Consider the following 16,439-nt stretch of genomic DNA (forward strand, 5'->3'; position numbering starts at 1 on the left):
GTTACCAAGTTACCGCGCAGGGATTGGCTTGAAGGACAATAAAGGCGGAGCCAGGAGCGGGAGCTTCGGTCTTGGCATTCGGAAACGTACTGAGAGCTCGTCCTCGGACCAGTGTCCGTGTTGGTGAGTAATAGTGGGTGCAGGCGCCCAAGGGCGGGCAGAGCGCCTGGCACCCGAGTCTTTACCAGCCTTGTGTGGGGAAACGGTTTTCCCGTTGCGCGTGGCCAGGTCTTCACAAAATTGGCCCTCTTTTCTCAACTGGCACGTACATCCGGGTTCTTCTCCTGGCCGCCCTGCGAGCGCGTGGGCCAATGGGGATCACCACTCAGTACGCTCCACCTATTAAGTCGCTCAGAGCAGCCTGGGACTCGTAGTAAACCTCTGGAGATTTCCCTCACCACGCGGGAGGGGAACTGGTGTCCTGCGTTCGCTTTGTTTTCCAAACTGTGGACCCTTTTCCCTCCTTCCTACTTTGCCTGACTTCCTTGTGGAAGGAAGATCCCCGAGCAACCCCTTAAGCCCGCGTTCGGATAAAAGATTTTTAGAAACCCGGGGCTGAAGGTACCTTTTTCCTTTCAGTTCTACCGCAGCACCTTGCTACATGGCAGTTCCCGAGGCCCGACCCAACCACACTATTTATATCAACAACCTCAATGAGAAGATCAAGAAGGACGGTGAGTTCTCAGCGGAGTGCAGACTTCATGCCATCTCACACGAGCCGGCCCCCTCGTTTATCACCAGCATCCACTTCTCTTCCTCGGGCATGTCTTCCAGACAAAATATTAGAGTTAACCCCTCGGTCTTTGCACATGTTGCTTCCTTTGACTTTAACACTACCCCTGTTCATTTTATCTTCCGTCTACTAACCCGGTCATAGTCGCTCATCCTTAAAGGTTTCAGCTCACAGTCCCTCTCCTCCAGGAGGCCTTCCCCATCTGCTGTCCTCTCAAGAGGAGCCTGCCTGATTTCCCTTAGGCTTCATCTCTCCACCCTGCAAAGTTCTGATGATTCTGGTCTGTCATGGGTCTGTGTATTCACTGGCCTGTAAGGGGAAGAACTGGGACTGGCTTGGTCAGTGTTGTGTTTTCAATGATAGCCCACAATGAAAATGTTTAATTTCAAAGTTTTCACAACAAGCCTGCAGGAAGTAGGTTTTGTTCCAATTCCTCAGATTAGGAATCCAAATGTGGAGAGGTCCAGATTAGGACACAGATTCAGGGGTGATGTGACTTCTCCAAGGTCACACAGCAAAGAAAAGAGGTTCAGGTCATCAGTGTGGAATTCTGCTAAAGAAACTGTTTCTTAACATCAGGCATTTTTTCATTTCCTTCAGCAAGTCATTATCTTTATTAAACTATATTTACTATATTTAAAAACTGGGCAAAATCATATTAACTTATTTGTATGGATGTTTTGGGGATTAAATTAGCTAAGACTCCATGTGGTGCTGTTTTGTTTTGTTTTTTTAAGGTTTTATTTTTAGAGAGGGGAAGGGAGAAAGAGGGTGAGAGGAACATCCACATGCGAGAGATACATAGATCCGTTGCCTCTTGCACACCCCATGCTAGGGACCTGGCCCACAAACCAGGCATGTGCCCTGACTGGGAATTGAACTAGTGACCCTTTGGTTCACAGGCTGGCACTCAATCCACTGAGCCACACCAGCCAGGGCATGGTGCTTTTTTATGATATCCAGCAATTAGCTCTGATTATCACCTCAGGAAAATTGTGGGAAGAACCAAAGAAGCTTGTTGGATTAAGTTTGAGGTTACTGACAAACTTGCTGTTGAAAACAAAATCAGGCATGTAAATTGCCTGTGTGCTTTTAGGGCATCTTGCTCAGGCAGTACTTTTTGGTGCTGGGGACACACTGGTGACTGGGACAGTTCTGGTCCTACTTTCATGGAGCCACAAGTCCAGTGAGGATGAGAGACCTGCTAGGAGATGGTGATAAACCAGAGTAGCCAGGGGAAGCACAGGGCTGAGATTGGGCACTGAGAAAGAGGGAGTAATTGAGTTTCACAGAAAAGGAGATAGTTTGGAAAAGATTTCCAGGTGGAGGAAGCAGTACAGTGGACCCTTGAACGACGCAGGCTAGGGGCACTGACCACCCATGCAGTAGAAGATCCACATATAACCTAGGTTGGCACTCCATATAGTATTTATGTCGCAATGAGGGAGAAGAATGTTCCTCACCTGGCCCAGCATATGCAAATGTCTAGGGTAGCAGTTTTTTAACCGGTGAGTTGCAAGAATTTTTAAAACATGCAATTGCTGACTATGTAGTCAAGAGCACTGATCTCTTTTTTTCATAGATTGTCAAATAAAAAAAATGACAATGGCCAACACAACAATAGCTGTCTGGTGTGAATGAATCAAAATTATACCTATTTTTTTTTTTTGGCATCAGATTGGCAAAAAACATATTCTTTGGTTTGTCACACAATTGTAGTAATTAGTTTATGTGTGCCACGAGATGGGAAAAGTTGAATATCATTGGTCTAGCGACAAGAGCCCTGGACATTCTGGGAACTACAAGTAAATTGTGTGTGTGCCTGAGTCCTACTACTGGCCTGTGACTTCCAGAGACGATTCCAGTGAGCAGTGCACTGGTGGCTCTTGGGGCCTGTGGGCTGGGTGAGGCGTTAAGCTCTGTCCTGAGGGCCTGGAGAGCCAGGCAAGGAACTCAGTTGTGAAAGATCTTCCCAACAGTGGAGGGAGGGGGCTAGGTGGGCAAATGTGGAGAGGTCCAGGTCCAGGGAGGCAACTGAGGCCCAAACTGGGTTCATAGGGATGGAGAATGGAAATAAAACCCAGAAATGTCATCAGAATTTTTTTTGGTTAATTGCTTCAAAACATTTTTGCTTCCCCTCTATTCCTCCCGCCCCTACACATTTTGTTTTCTTCTGTCACCTAGTATGTTTTTCACCAAGTATCTTCAGCTCAGATACCCACTTTGCATAAGATTGTATTCTGTTCCTGCTGTCAAGTAAGGTGGTTTACTAGAGAGGTGTGGTGATTCTAGGTTTAGATGCACTTGGGTCTGTCCCAGTCCTGGCTCTGTAGGGGCTTCCCAGAACCCTTGGGATACTCCTGGGTCAGTAACAAATTCTCTAAAAACCTGCTTACATGTTAGCCAAATTGGGACCGTTAAAGTTGCTACCTCATGGGGCAGTTGTGAGAATTTAGTGACCTCTTTTTTTGTTTTGTTTTGTTTTGTTTACAAATCAAGAGATGTTATTTTTTAAAAATTGGGAGTTTTTCCCCTGGCTGGTGTGGATCAGTGGCTTGAGTGATGGCCTGTGAATCAAAGGGTGTGGTGGGTTTCATGTCCAGTGGGCTGGTGCCTGCGCTCTGGGCCAGGTCTCCAGTAGGTGGCGCTCGAGGGAGAAACACGTAGATGTTTCCCTTTCTCCCTTCCCTCTTCTCCATCTAAAAAGAAGTAAATAAAATATTTTTTAAAATTCTGGAGTTTTTACTTGGTGAAAAAGAGACCAGACCCAAAATGAAGTCTTTAGTGACTTCCCATAAAACAGTGGTATCTTTATGCATGCAAATATTTTCAGAGAAGTTTGTGTGTTGCGATCAGAACTGAGCATGGAGATATTGTGATGAACAAATGTTTCTCTTCAGAAAGAAATCTAGACAACAAGTAAACAAAGATGATGTCAGCAGGTAGAAGACGCTAGGAAGGAGAGCAAGTAGGGTATGAGGAGGGGAGTGACGTGAAGGCCGTTTCTTCAGACGGTGTTTAGGGAAGGCCTGTGAGACCTGGATGACTAGAAGGAGACAGCTGTGTATACATTAGGAGAAAGGTGTTGCTGGTAGAGGGAGTGGCTGGTGCAGAGATCCTGAGGCGTAATTGGTATGATGGGCTAGGTAAGAGTCAGGAGGCCAGTGCGACGGAAGATGCCGCAGTGAGGTGGAGTATAGGGAGAGATGAGGTTGGAGAAGTTGGCTAGAGTCACATGGCACAGGCCCAGTTCAGGTGCTCCAAGGAAAAGAACTGCTCGAATTTGCAATATGCTCTCTGTACATGTGACCTGTGTTCCCCACTGCAGAGCTGAAGAAGTCCCTGTATGCCATCTTCTCCCAGTTTGGCCAGATCCTGGATATCCTGGTGTCACGGAGCCTGAAGATGAGGGGCCAGGCCTTTGTCATCTTTAAGGAGGTCAGCAGTGCCACCAATGCCCTGCGCTCCATGCAGGGTTTCCCGTTCTACGACAAGCCCATGGTGAGCACAGTGGGTGTGGAGGGCATGTGCGTGCCCTTGTGTGGGAGGTGCTGCCGGAGACTGAGTGGGCCTGTACCTCCTGTTACCTGTAATGCAGCCTCATAAGGACAGGACTTTTGGCTCTTCTTAGCATTTATTGTTCATTGTACTGGCGTAGGGGGACACACAGTGACTAAGGAAGCCTCCAGTGCTGCCCCCTCAGACCCACAAAGCTGTGAGAGAGACGAGGCTGTCAGCAGATGGAGACAGCCCAGGGTGGGGGGTTAGGGCTGGGATGCAGAAGTGCACAGAGCTGGGCAAACTGGGTGGGTTGCAGATGTTCCAAGGCAAATGGACAGCCAGGGGAGCTGCAGCCTTGGAGTTCTGGAGTGGCTTGAAGTCCCTGCCCTGAGCTGCAGTTCTGCCAGATCACTGGCAGACATCTCTGGTTCTTTGGGCCTTTTCTTCAATAGATTTTGAAAGGTGCCTCCCTGAACCAATTTCCTTGGGGAGATGACAGCAAAGCATCAGTGCCTGCAGGTCTTAGGCAGGTGACCTCAGTGGGGGAGGTGGGTGAGTGTGGGCCCTGGGGCAGCAGAGCAGCCTCCAGCCCTCTCATCCCCATTGATTTGACTCCTCTGTTGCCACCTCTGAGTCTGTAGGCCCAGAGTTGCCACATCTCCAGTGACCTTTCTGGAGTTGATAGGAATTAGCTCTTGAAGTTTAAAAAAGCATAAACCCCTTTTTTTTTTTTAAGAGATTTTACTTATTTATTTTTAGAGAGAGGGGAAGGGAGGGAGAAAGAGGGAGAGAAACATTGATGGTGAGAAACATCAATCAATTGCTTCCAGGTTGTATGCACCCTGACCTGGGACCAAACCCACAACCCAGGCATGTGCCCTGACTGGGAATCAAACCAGTAACCTTTCACTTTGTGGAACAACTCCCAACCAGCTGAGCCATACTGGTCAGAGCTAATAAACCCTAAATCTTTCTGTGTTGACCTTCCCCCACTTTTCTTCCCAAGTCACTGCTTGAACCATATTGAGCACCTAGGTATGTGTGAATTTTGTCAGGGAGTCCTGTTAACTCTACTTTCAAAACACCCACTAGCTGCCTATTTCTCATCCCTCCCCTGCTGCCGACCTGGTCCCAGCCACCACCATTCCTTGTCAGTACTGTGGCAGTGGCCTGCCCGCTGGCCCTCCTGCTTCAGCCCCTGCTCCCCACAGTTTGTTTGTTCTCCATCCATACAGTGGCCACAGCACGCTTTGTGAAACACTCCCCTGCTTCAAACAGCTCCTGGCTTTCTCAGGAAAAGACAAAGTTCTCCCCATGGTCCTCAGGGTCCTTGTTGCTTCTGTGACCTTATGCCTTTCCTCTTCCTCATCCACATTGCCCTCCTTGGTCTTCTTGAATACCCTGCACAAACCCTAGCTCTTTGATGGCTATTTCCTCTGCTAGCATGCTCTTTCCCTAGATGTTTGCAAGGCTCCCACGCTCTGTCTTTACACTGTTGTCACCTCGTTGAGGCCTTTCCTGGACACCCTATCTGGAAAATTCAATACTTAATGTTTCTCCAGTTCACTTCTTAATCTTTGTCTTTTCTTCCCCACTGAAGAAGCTCCATGAGGGCAGGGCTTTTTGAGTTCCCACAAACAGCTGAGTGGATGAAGTTTAGATTGGGAGACTAAATGCAGGGATGACTGGAAACCCCCTGTCAAGTGCTCTTGTCCTGGCTTGCTGCCTGGTGAGTCCGCCTTTGGCCTGATGCTCAGGGCTGTCCCATTTTCCCTTCAAAATTTTAATAACCCACTCATTGAACGCCAATTAGCCATGTGTCGGGTGCTGTTCAGGTCACTTTAACTAAAGTAGTCCTTGTAGTCTTTCTTTGAAGTGGGAAATACCACAACCCCACTTTACAGATGTTGAAGGTCAGTGATTTCTTTCATATCACTCACTGAGCTCCCGGTAAGGTCTGCTTTTACACCCAAGCAATTGGCTCTGATAGCCACTATGAACCCTTTGGCTCTCTCTTGGCAGCGCATCCAGTATGCTAAGACTGACTCGGATATCATTGCCAAGATGAAGGGCACCTTCGTGGAGCGGGACCGTAAGCGGGAGAAGAGGAAGCCCAAGAGCCAGGAGACCCCAGCAGCCAAGAAGGCTGTGCAGGGTGGGGCAGCCGCCCCTGTAGTGGGGGCTGTCCCAGGCCCTGTCCCGGTAAGCTAGGGCCCTCTTCGTCAGGCACTTTTCTGCTAGGAGGCCTGGCTGTGTGGTGGGGTGGGGAGGGGTCTCTGCTTGGGGTTTCAGACATCTCCCCCTTCTATTTCCTTATGTAGATTGGGTGCCTGTCCCTGCCTGCCAGACTCTTTTCTTAAGATCTTTCTTTCTCTGTGTCTCAGTCTCTGGTTTCTCTCTCCTTGACCTTGATGTTGGCTCTCTGTGTAGAAAATTGAGGAAGCTACTTAATCAACAGTTAGGATTAATAAGTGAGTTTAGTTGATTAGCAGGGTTGCTAGGTATAAGGTCAATATGGGGAAAAAAAAGTTTTATTTCTACATGTTAGCCATACACAAGTAGGTTGCAAACCGAAAAATAGCTGAGGGGTGAATCCAACAAAAGGTGTGAGCACCCCCCACCCCCCACTCTGAAACTGCAGAACGCTGCTGAGAGAGACTGCAGGTGGGCTCTGCAGAGGGCCTGAGAAACTCCCCACTGTTCTTCCCAGACTGACGAAAAGTCAGCACAGTTCCAATCAGACCCCTGGCAGGAATCCTGGGGACACTGACATCTGTTTCTCCGTGTCTGTGGAAAGGCAAAGCAAGATAAGTGAGAATAAATCGGGGTGGGGGGTGCTGCTACAGTGGCCAGGATGGTGTGGAATTAGCGCACGGGTAGGAAGATGGACCAGTGGGACAGGAAAGAGTCCAGACACAGCTCTGCATGTGTGCCTACTCAACAAATGAAGCTAACACTGCAGTCTGGTGGCAAAAGGGCGTTTTTTTCCTAGTAAATGATGCTGGGCCAGTTGGATGTCTATAAGGAAAAAATTAGCTCTACCTCAACTAGATATAAGTTAATTTGAGATTGATCTGAGTGTGACAGCTAAAACAATAAATGCTGTAGAGGAAAATGTCTTTGTGGCCTTGGTGAGGGCATGAAAAGTAGGGGTGTTCTGTAAACAGGATACAGAAACATGTACAAAAGAAGAAATGGATGAATCGTATCCACTTCAGTCCCAAGTCTCTGGGGCTCACTGAATTAGGCATGCACTGATGCCGACTCACACACTGGCATCCGGAATGGTGTCCAGGTTACTGTCCAGCTTCCCCACTCTTACCTTGTCGCCACTCTTCACCCAGCTTTCTGTCCACCTTTGTTCAGGTGTGATTCTCGCTCTGGCCTCTCCATCCCCTCAATGTATGTGCTGTGTGCCACTGGGCTGTCTCCTCATCCCCTCACTGCTGCCCCTCTCATTTCTTTCTATACCTGCCTTGATCCTCCCTGTCCATATCTGCTTTCTTTTTAAAGATTTTATTTATTTATTTTTAGACGGAGGGGAGGGAGAGAGGGAGGGAGAAAGAGAGAGGAAAACATCAATGTGTGGTGCCTCTCGTGTGCTTTCCACTGGGGACCTCGCCCACAACCCAGGCATGTACCCTGACTGGGAATTGAAACAGTGACCCTTGGTTTGCAGGCCGGCACTCAGTCCACTGAGCCACACCAGCTGGGGCCCATCTCTGCTTTCTGTTCTTTCTTTTTTTCTCTGTAGGTCTCTGGATCCATTTCTTTGGTTTTACCTTAAAATTTATTTTTAGAAGCAAAAGTATAGCGTTCTCATTATAGTGTTTATTTCTACTCTTTTTAGTTAGCAATTGTTAATAATTAGAAGTTTTCCAGTTTTTTTCCTCACTCATATTTGTAAACAAAGTTAGGTCATACTGGCTATTTTTTGTATATTAGATTTTTTTTTAACTTTCTAATTTGATGTCCTTGACCCTGAGTCTGCTTTGCTCTATCTGTTTTTCTTGGTATCCTTTGTCTGGGCCTTTCTCCCTTTCTCATTCCTCTAATAACCTCTTCTCTGTGCCTCCTAGTGACTCTGAAAGCACATTTCCGCCCACTTGCTGGCCGCTGCACTCAGTCCAGCACTCCCTTTCTTCGCAGGGCATGCCACCGATGACGCAGGCGCCCCGCATCATGCACCACATGCCAGGCCAGCCTCCCTACATGCCACCCCCTGGCATGATCCCACCTCCAGGCCTCGCACCTGGCCAGATCCCACCGGGCGCCATGCCACCACAGCAGCTTATGCCAGGACAGATGCCACCTGCTCAGCCTGTGAGTGTCTGGTCCCCCTGGGATCTCATAAATAGTCTGGACATGGCAATCAAAGGGGACCGACCGGTCGGGGCACTGTTGTAGGTTGGGTGGTCAGGGCAGGCCTTCCTCAGGAGCTGCTGCTGGGCGATAGAGATGAGGCCCTGGGGCAGCAAGTGACAGGCATGTTTGTTGGAGGAGCTTCGGAAGGTCAGGATGAGGCTGAACTAGAGGCCAGCACCTCGATTCTTATTCATTGAACTTCTGCCAAGCAGCCGCTTCTGGGTGTAGCAGTGCTGTCATGTGGCTCACAGTCTAGAGGGGGCAGAGCGGGGTAAGACAGGCAGTACCAGGAGGTGGGGGGCTAGGAAGCAATTGAGCAGGGTTGCAGGAGGAGAATAAGAAGGCTGCAGATCCCCCTCTGGACTTATGGGCTCCTATCTCTTTCCCACAGCTTTCAGAAAACCCACCAAATCACATTTTGTTCCTCACCAATCTGCCAGAGGAGACCAATGAGCTTATGCTCTCCATGCTTTTCAACCAGTAAGTGGGGCTGGGGCCAGAGGCCGATGGCCAGGAGGTGGCACCATGGGGACAGGCCTCAGAATTCTGCTGATGGAGCCTGGCTCCTGCTAAGGCTTTGCAGGCAAGAAAGGAGGAGGTTGAGGCCAGACCCCACAGCCATGGGGTGTGGAGGTGATGAGGTTGGGGGTCAGCAGTGGCCAGGGTGTATGTGCCATCCTCCACCCTCATGGGGGTAGGGGTGGAGAGACTCAGGGCCTCATCTTTCCGGTCTGTAGGATGCAAAATACATGTAAAAGAAGACTTATATGACCTCATTGAACACTGGCCAGACTAGCAAAAGTCAGCACACTGAAACAGCAAGTGTGGGAGATGGAGAGGTTTGAGCCCCATACTCTGCTAATGGCACACATACCCTATGGGCATTGCTTGGGGTAACTGTTCACTGCTTAGTGAATTAGGAGCGTGCTTTCACCTGCTCGCTCTGCTTCTGATTGTATATTCTAGAGAAATATATAGTGTATGAATACAAAATGTGTTTATGGGAATGGTTGCCCACTCATCTTGATTCAGGTAGGTGCTTTAGTGCTGCTTCCTTCTGGAGGAGCATCCTCTGCCAGCCTTGCTGTTCTTCCTGGAGGCCGACAGAACAGTGGAGCAGCCAACACACAAATCCACCGTCTGTGCACGGCTGACAGTGGTGATGACTTTACAGCGTCCTGGGCTTTCACACCCATGAAGTAGGAACCGGGGCTCTGCACTAGGTGCTGCTTGTGTTTCCTCTTCTCTTCTGGAAGGGGAAGAAGGAGGTCCTTCAGGAGCGGCGTGTTGTCATGGGGGGGTGTTATTACCAGAAAGGCACTAAAGGAATTATTAATATGAGCCCCGAGGGGGTGTAGAGGGGACTTTCCTCACAGTGGTCATGATGGAGGATTGCTCGGGTCAGGGTGATCCTCACCGTGGTGCCTGTGCTGCAGTTAGAGGGAACAGAGAGTGCCTCGGGCATGGTGTAATAGTTCTGAGAGGAGATTTGAGAAACTGGGTAAACAAAAATATGAGGTCTGCCCAGAAAGTATCCAGCCATTTAATATGAAAAAAATAGTGGCATTTATTGAAGAAGAGTCAAGAAACATTATACATAGGACAATAATACCTCGGTCCCCTTCGAAGTAGGCACTTTGGGACCTCACATAGTTCTCCCAGTTGCCATCAGCTGCCCTGTATTATTTTCCTGAACCTCACAAACAGTCTGAAATCTCCCCCCTTTCAAAGGTGACTTTAGTTTTGGGAAAAGCCAGAAATCACAGGGCACCAAATCTGGGCTGTAGTGAGGCCGAGTCACCTGGATGATTTGATGTTTCACCAAAAGACTACACAAGACATGATGCGTGAGTGTGTGTTGTCTTGTTGAAGCTGCCAATCACGAGTTGTACATAGCTGTGGCCTTCTGAATCATCCAAATAGTTTCTGTGGAGGAATGTTCAAGTTTAATGCATAATTTGATACAGGTGTGTTGTTCTACTCAGTTATTTTGAATACAACAGCCACACAGCGCACGTGCTCATTCAGTGGGGTCTGCCACCCACACTGGCTAGTACAGTGAAGTTGTCATTGTTCATGCATGCACATTCCAGTCCACTCTCCTTGGCTGCCAGGTTACATTGATGTTTCACAAATAGTTCTCGTTATATTAACAATGGCTGGAATTTATCCAGACAGACCTCATAATACCACACACATTTACCACGTCCACAGAACAAAACATTTTGTAAGAACCCTGATGGAAAAAAGGATACCCAGTCAAGGTGAGAGTGGTTGCCTAATGGTTAGGGAAGGGACTAGGGAATGAGAAGAGGGAGATGAAAGAAAAAGCAAATTCTAAAAGGGTGGTGGTGGTTTCTGGAGCAGAGGTAGGTGGGATACAGTTGGAGTAGGTGGTGGGGAGAGCAGTGTTTGGTAGCATGACCTAGATTATGGTTGGTGGGTATTTGTGTTAAAACTTCTCATTAAGTGATAATGTTCATATTGTATACACTTGTTTTTATTAGGATTTCTCGACTTAGTGGTATATACATTTTGGGCCAGGTAATTCTTTGTTATTGTGGTCGTCCTCTGCATTGTAGGATGTTTTGCAAATGTCCTGTCCTGTCCACCAGATGCCACAACATTAGAGGGAAATGCTGATTGTAAATCTTCTCGGTCTGTCCCCTCCTTTCAGGTTCCCTGGCTTCAAGGAGGTCCGGCTGGTTCCAGGGCGGCACGACATCGCCTTTGTGGAGTTTGACAATGAGGTTCAGGCAGGGGCAGCTCGTGATGCCCTACAGGGCTTCAAGATCACCCAGAACAATGCCATGAAGATATCTTTTGCCAAGAAGTAGCACCTTTTCCCCATGCCTGCCCCCCTCCCCTATTTGGGACCTCCCCTCTTCCCCTTGGCTCGGCCCCCTGAAGGTAAGTCCCCCTTTGGGGCCTTCTTGGAGCCGCATGTGTGAGTGAGTGGTCACACAGCATTGTACCCAGAGTCTGTCCCCAGACATTGCACCTGGTGCTGTTAGGTTGGAATTAAAGTGTTTTTTTGATGTTTGATTTTTTACAACCATTTGTCGTTTTATTTTCTTGTTCTTTATGGTTCTCTTTTCTGCATATCAGAATATCCTGAATTTTTGAACCTCTCAACCTTGGGAAAACAGAGTATGTAGTAGTAATATTGTCCAAGCCGAAGTCACCTTTACTACTTTGGCAGATTTCTGTTTTCTCTCAGTCAGCATCCAGTGTAGCAAAGTGAAATCCAGGCTGCCTTGTACAGTTGGGCAGGTTTTCTGTTACGTAAGAATGCTACCTGGAATGGCACACCATTCACTTTGTGGGCTTGTATGTTTGTTCCTGTAATTGTCTAACATAGAGTGGTAAGGAAGAGATTACCCTTCACTTTTTTCTAGTCCTCACAGAAGTACCTTCTGTTATAGCAACAATCCCATAGCAACCATTCTAGGTACTTTAGGGAGAAGGGAGGGGATTGTGTGCTCATGAAATCACTGGAAGGGTGGTAGGAACAGCACTCCAGATTTGAGACACTTGAGTTCAGGTTTGTAACCCCTGACTGAGCTTCATTCAGTCTGGAGTTCAGAAAGGTGCCACTGCTGCTGCTAACAGGAGGCCCAAACTGATTCCATCACACATGGGAAGGTACAGACCCGACACTAGTAAAGGAGTGTGGCCACTTCAGTCACAGCTGACCTCTCTTGCCTGCCGCCGCTAGCCAGAAGACCCAAATTCATCTTCATTGCTTTAGCTGCGGGGGAGCCTGGGAAATGCACTTTGGGGCTAGATAATTATGTTTCCAGCTAAAACTATGGATAAGGGTAGATGGAACTTGGGACCTTCCTTAGCCATCTGTCACACACCTAATGGAGAATTTTATATTACTTAAGACCTTTTCTTGTACCATATGGGTGGGAAAATTCAATTGTTTGCCAGAAGTAGAAAATTAGCCACAAAAATAAATACAGTAAGACAGTGTTAAGCACTGGCTGGTGTGGCTTAATGGGTTGAGTCCTGGCCTGTGAACCAAAGGGGGTTGCTGGTTGGATTCCCAGTCAGGGCACACACCTGGGTTGTGTGCCAGGTCCGCAGTAGGGGGTGCGTGAAAGGCAATCACACACTGATGTTTCTCCCTTCCCCTCTCTAAAAATAAATAAAATCTAAAAAAAAAACCCCAAAACAAAAAACCCCGACTCTGTTTTACTCTGTGTTACAGACTCAATGCTTTTTCCTGCCAAGCCTAAGTAAGCATAGGCCTGTCCCTGCTGTGCTCTTCCATTAAAGAACATCAGTGAAATGAGACTTGTAGCACCAAATGCAGACTTTTCTCCTGTGAGATCTGAAAGATTAGAAACAGGAAGAGGCTGCCCTTTTCACTAAAATACATGGTGTTATTGCAGATGGCATGTGCAAACATCTTACCCACTACATTGGTTCTGAGGTCAGCAGATCTTGGTTTCTGCTGTCTGCATAGGGGGCTCCCTAGCTGTTCCCCCACCCACTCGAGAGTCTTCTTGTGTAAAGAAAAATCTGTGTTAGTACTATGGTCTTGTTTGTACCGTCACTCCTCCCTACATACACCTGCACTGCCAGGCACTTAGCAGGCACTCAGTAAATTCAGCAGATACTTGCTGAGTACCTTTTATATGCTAAATATTGTTCTTGTATAGGATATGCAGTGGTGAATAGACAGGCTAGTTTCAAACACTGTTCTGATAGAATCAAAACTGATTCTGTGGAGTGATGAGAGGGTAAGGCTGGGCAACAGACTGGGTGATTCAGAAAGACCCTTCAGAGGAATTGACATTTTAGTTTAATATTCTCATGGTACTTGGTGCTGAGTGTGGGTATGCAGAGATGGTTTATATGCCCCTTTGTGAGTTCTTCCCCTCCCCAAACCTGTGTGTGTTCATTCTCTCCCCCCCTAAAAAAATCTGGACTTGCTGTCCAAGAGGCAAAGAATGCCTAGAAAAAGAGGTGGATGCTCAGGAGAAGGATCTCAGCATGTGGTGCTCTCTTTGAAGCAGTTTTAGAGGTGAGACTTGAATTCAAACCCTCCACTTTCTCATTCTGACCTTGGGCAACTGAACTCCGAGCTCAGTGTGGGCCTGGAACCAAATCTAGCTGCTCCACTTCTGGCTCTGTAACCTTGTACAACTTCCTTAAGGCTTTCCTTCCATTTCCACATAAAATGGGGTTTTGAGAGGCCCTCTTGAAGTGATGCAAAGTATTCCTTTGAATTAGTAAAATAAAAATACATAATAAAAATGACTATAAATAATGATTAGCTTTTATTGTCCCTATTTTACAGATGAGAAAGATGAGGCTCCAAGAGGAGAATATATCTTAGCCCAGGTCACTCAGTCAGGAAGTGGCTGGTGAGCATAAATAGTCATGGCAGGGTATCACCTAGCCTGAGGTCCAACATATAACATTCACTCAGTACTTGAGAGCTGGGGCTATTCCTGGCATTCAAAGGGCTGTCTGTTCTGTCCCTCAGCACAGGAAATACCAAGCCAGGTAACCGAGAAGAGAGAATTGAATATCATCAGCCTGCCTGTCTGGGCCTCACTAATTCTTGAGGGGGTAGCAGTCACTTGGAGTGGCCTGAGCAGCTTTGGCTCTATCTGGGCATTTCCTTGGGTAGGTAGCCCTCACCCTGTCCTTGAAATGGTTCAGGCTGGGTAGCAACCTCTGTGGTATGGGCAAAATATGGGACTGGTTTAGGGCGGGGACAAGACTGAGAACACAGGTTTCCTTGTATTGCTGGAGAGAGGGAGGGCAGGAGGAAATTGGAGACCCCATTTCTGCCTTAGTTGCTCTTGCTCATAGTCCATGATGACTTGGTCCAGGGTGTTCCTCGGTATCATCTTGCTGTCTGCCTTACTAGGACCTAGTATTGGGGGCCGCCCCATGCCCAAGCTTGCTGACCGGAAGCTGTGTGCTGATGAGGAATGCAGCCGTAAGAGTTGGGGCCTGGGGTGGCTGGGGGCTTGGGCTGCCAGCCTGTGTGGAGGATGCTGTCATTCCTGTCTATTTTTCTCCAGACCCCATCTCCATGGCTGTGGCCCTTCAGGACTATGTGGCCCCTGACTGCCGTTTCCTGACCATACACAGGGGCCAAGTTGTGTATGTCTTTTCCAAGCTGAAGGGCCGGGGTCGGCTCTTCTGGGGAGGCAGTGTGAGTCTTGGGAGAACAGAAGAGGAAAGGGTATGGGGTAGGGTGGGAGTACACCCTAATTTTCCACCTAAAGGGAAAATCAGGGTGAACTGAAGTAGAGTTTGGGGTGCTATTGTGATATTTTCACTCTGTTTAGCAATAATTATAGGGCACTTCCTATGGTACCTAGTTCCATTTTAGACACCAAAGATACACTATTGAATAATCCCTTTTATTCTAATGGAAGAAGAGAAGCCATCAAAGATATCAGCAAATGTGATATCTTTGAAAATTAATGTAGCGTAACTGGGTGACTGACTACATCAGGCAGTCAGAGAGGCCTCAGAACAAGTAATGTTAAGCTGAGACGTAATTGACAAGGATGAGCCAGACTTGTGGAGATCGCGAAGAGCTAGTTTAGAGGTCTGAGGCAGGCAGGAGCTTGCTATCTTCTGAGACCCTGGCTTTTAACCCTTTCCCCCGCCTAGGTTCAGGGAGATTACTATGGAGACCTGGCTGCTCGCCTGGGCTTTTTCCCCAGTAGCATTGTACGGGAGGACCAGATCGTGAAACCTGGCAAAATCGATGTGAAGACAGATGTGAGTGTGTCGAGGGATGGGGGCGGGTGGCAGGGATGTGGAGGGAGGACCCCTGGGTTCGGTGAGGGGCAAAGAGGCTCCTATCCTTGGCTCCCTGGCAGTCTAGCTGTGTGCACTGGGACAAGTTCTCTGCCTCAGTTTTCTCATCTGCAAAATGGGATGTGATTTCTAAGTTTTGCTGCAGTTGAGAGGTGTAAGATTAGAGGGTTCTGGGCTATTTTGCATAGCGTTTATGTGGCCAAACCTGGCCCCTGCAGCTGCAGTCTTTGCTAAAGCCAACTAGGTCCTAGGTCAACGCCAAAACCGGCGTGACTGCTGGTTTTGTCCCCACTGTTTTTCCTTTCTCTTTTCCAGAAATGGGATTTCTACTGTCAGTGAGCTCCGCCTAACGCCGTCCCTGCTGTTTTTTTCCCCCAGCTTTATGCAAATACATCAGCCAAATGCAAACTGCAAGTCTCTGTGGTCTTTGTGGTAGGGATCTATAAAGGAAATGGGTCCCCGGGTTCCTGAATCTACCCAATCAACTCACAGACGGAAAAAACGTCAATGGTTGCTAGGCAGAATTTCACTGACTAAATGCCTTCTGCTCTAACCTGGGTTCCAGAGGTGGGCTCCTAAATTTAGATATCGCACACAAGCGAATTGGGAAGATGCAATAATCTGAACAGCACAGTAGGGGATTGTGATGTTTAGAAGACCAAAGGAAGACAGTGGAACTATTGGGAATAAGCCAATCAGATCATGAGGAAGACAAATCACGGCAAAAATTTTCTTGTAAGATTATCTGCAAAGGGAGGTGGGAGGTTGTTAAACTGAGCGTATCATACCAATTTTCATCCGTCCTCCCTTTGAGGTCAGAAATCGCACTCGCTAGGCTCTTCATCAATTCTGCACATACCTCCTCTCTTTGCATCTGTATGCCCGCCCCCAGGTTCGCTGCTACCCAATGCGGAGTGTCCACTCTGTCCCCGGACTCAACCAAATCCGTTTCTCTGCTCCGCTAAGCGTCTCTGCACCGCCCCTTCCCACTTGCTCCGCCAGTCGCTCACCTTAGTCCCGCCCCTTTCGGCTGGTTCCCTCA

At 48.1% G+C, this 16,439-nt stretch overlaps 2 protein-coding genes across 6 annotated transcripts; both read left to right on the forward strand.

The window, feature by feature from the left end:
• The first annotated feature begins 38 nt into the window (after positions 1 to 38).
• On the forward strand, positions 39 to 11,651 carry SNRPA (small nuclear ribonucleoprotein polypeptide A). 2 transcript variants are annotated; one of them, XM_028530280.2, is made up of 7 exons: positions 39 to 123; positions 580 to 674; positions 4,062 to 4,234; positions 6,257 to 6,436; positions 8,384 to 8,557; positions 8,991 to 9,079; positions 11,277 to 11,651. In XM_028530280.2, exons 2-7 carry the CDS (start codon positions 602 to 604, stop codon positions 11,434 to 11,436), a joined length of 849 nt encoding a protein of 282 aa, XP_028386081.1. In that variant the 5' UTR covers positions 39 to 123; positions 580 to 601; the 3' UTR covers positions 11,437 to 11,651. The 2 variants fall into 2 exon arrangements, with proteins under 2 accessions (XP_028386081.1, XP_035867839.1); XM_036011946.1 differs by lacking the exon at positions 39 to 123 and adding an exon at positions 349 to 446 and having other exon boundaries at positions 11,277 to 11,436.
• A 1,065-nt stretch (positions 11,652 to 12,716) lies between these two features.
• On the forward strand, positions 12,717 to 16,227 carry MIA (MIA SH3 domain containing). Of its 4 annotated transcripts, none has more exons than XM_036011949.1 (5): positions 12,717 to 13,634; positions 14,452 to 14,561; positions 14,647 to 14,780; positions 15,248 to 15,362; positions 15,713 to 16,227. In XM_036011949.1, exons 2-5 carry the CDS (start codon positions 14,513 to 14,515, stop codon positions 15,745 to 15,747), a joined length of 333 nt encoding a protein of 110 aa, XP_035867842.1. In that variant the 5' UTR covers positions 12,717 to 13,634; positions 14,452 to 14,512; the 3' UTR covers positions 15,748 to 16,227. The 4 variants fall into 4 exon arrangements, with proteins under 4 accessions (XP_035867842.1, XP_035867843.1, XP_035867841.1 ...); XM_036011950.1 differs by having other exon boundaries at positions 14,490 to 14,561; XM_036011948.1 differs by lacking the exon at positions 12,717 to 13,634 and having other exon boundaries at positions 13,641 to 14,561.
• Positions 16,228 to 16,439: the final 212 nt, after the last annotated feature.

Source organism: Phyllostomus discolor, chromosome 12, assembly GCF_004126475.2.
Source record: "Phyllostomus discolor isolate MPI-MPIP mPhyDis1 chromosome 12, mPhyDis1.pri.v3, whole genome shotgun sequence".
Lineage (NCBI taxonomy): Eukaryota > Metazoa > Chordata > Mammalia > Chiroptera > Phyllostomidae > Phyllostomus > Phyllostomus discolor.

Bases quoted from the DNA above. Each gene is read 5' to 3' on its own strand.
- SNRPA (XM_028530280.2), top strand. From the start codon at position 602: ATGGCAGTTCCCGAGGCCCGACCCAACCACACTATTTATATCAACAAC. The intron at 4,235-6,256 runs GTGAGCACAGTG...CTCTCTTGGCAG, and splicing joins CGTTCTACGACAAGCCCATG to CGCATCCAGTATGCTAAGAC. The intron at 9,080-11,276 runs GTAAGTGGGGCT...CCCTCCTTTCAG, and splicing joins CTCTCCATGCTTTTCAACCA to GTTCCCTGGCTTCAAGGAGG.
- MIA (XM_036011948.1), top strand. From the start codon at position 14,435: ATGATGACTTGGTCCAGGGTGTTCCTCGGTATCATCTTGCTGTCTGCC. The intron at 14,562-14,646 runs GTAAGAGTTGGG...ATTTTTCTCCAG, and splicing joins TGCTGATGAGGAATGCAGCC to ACCCCATCTCCATGGCTGTG. The intron at 14,781-15,247 runs GTGAGTCTTGGG...TCCCCCGCCTAG, and splicing joins GGCTCTTCTGGGGAGGCAGT to GTTCAGGGAGATTACTATGG.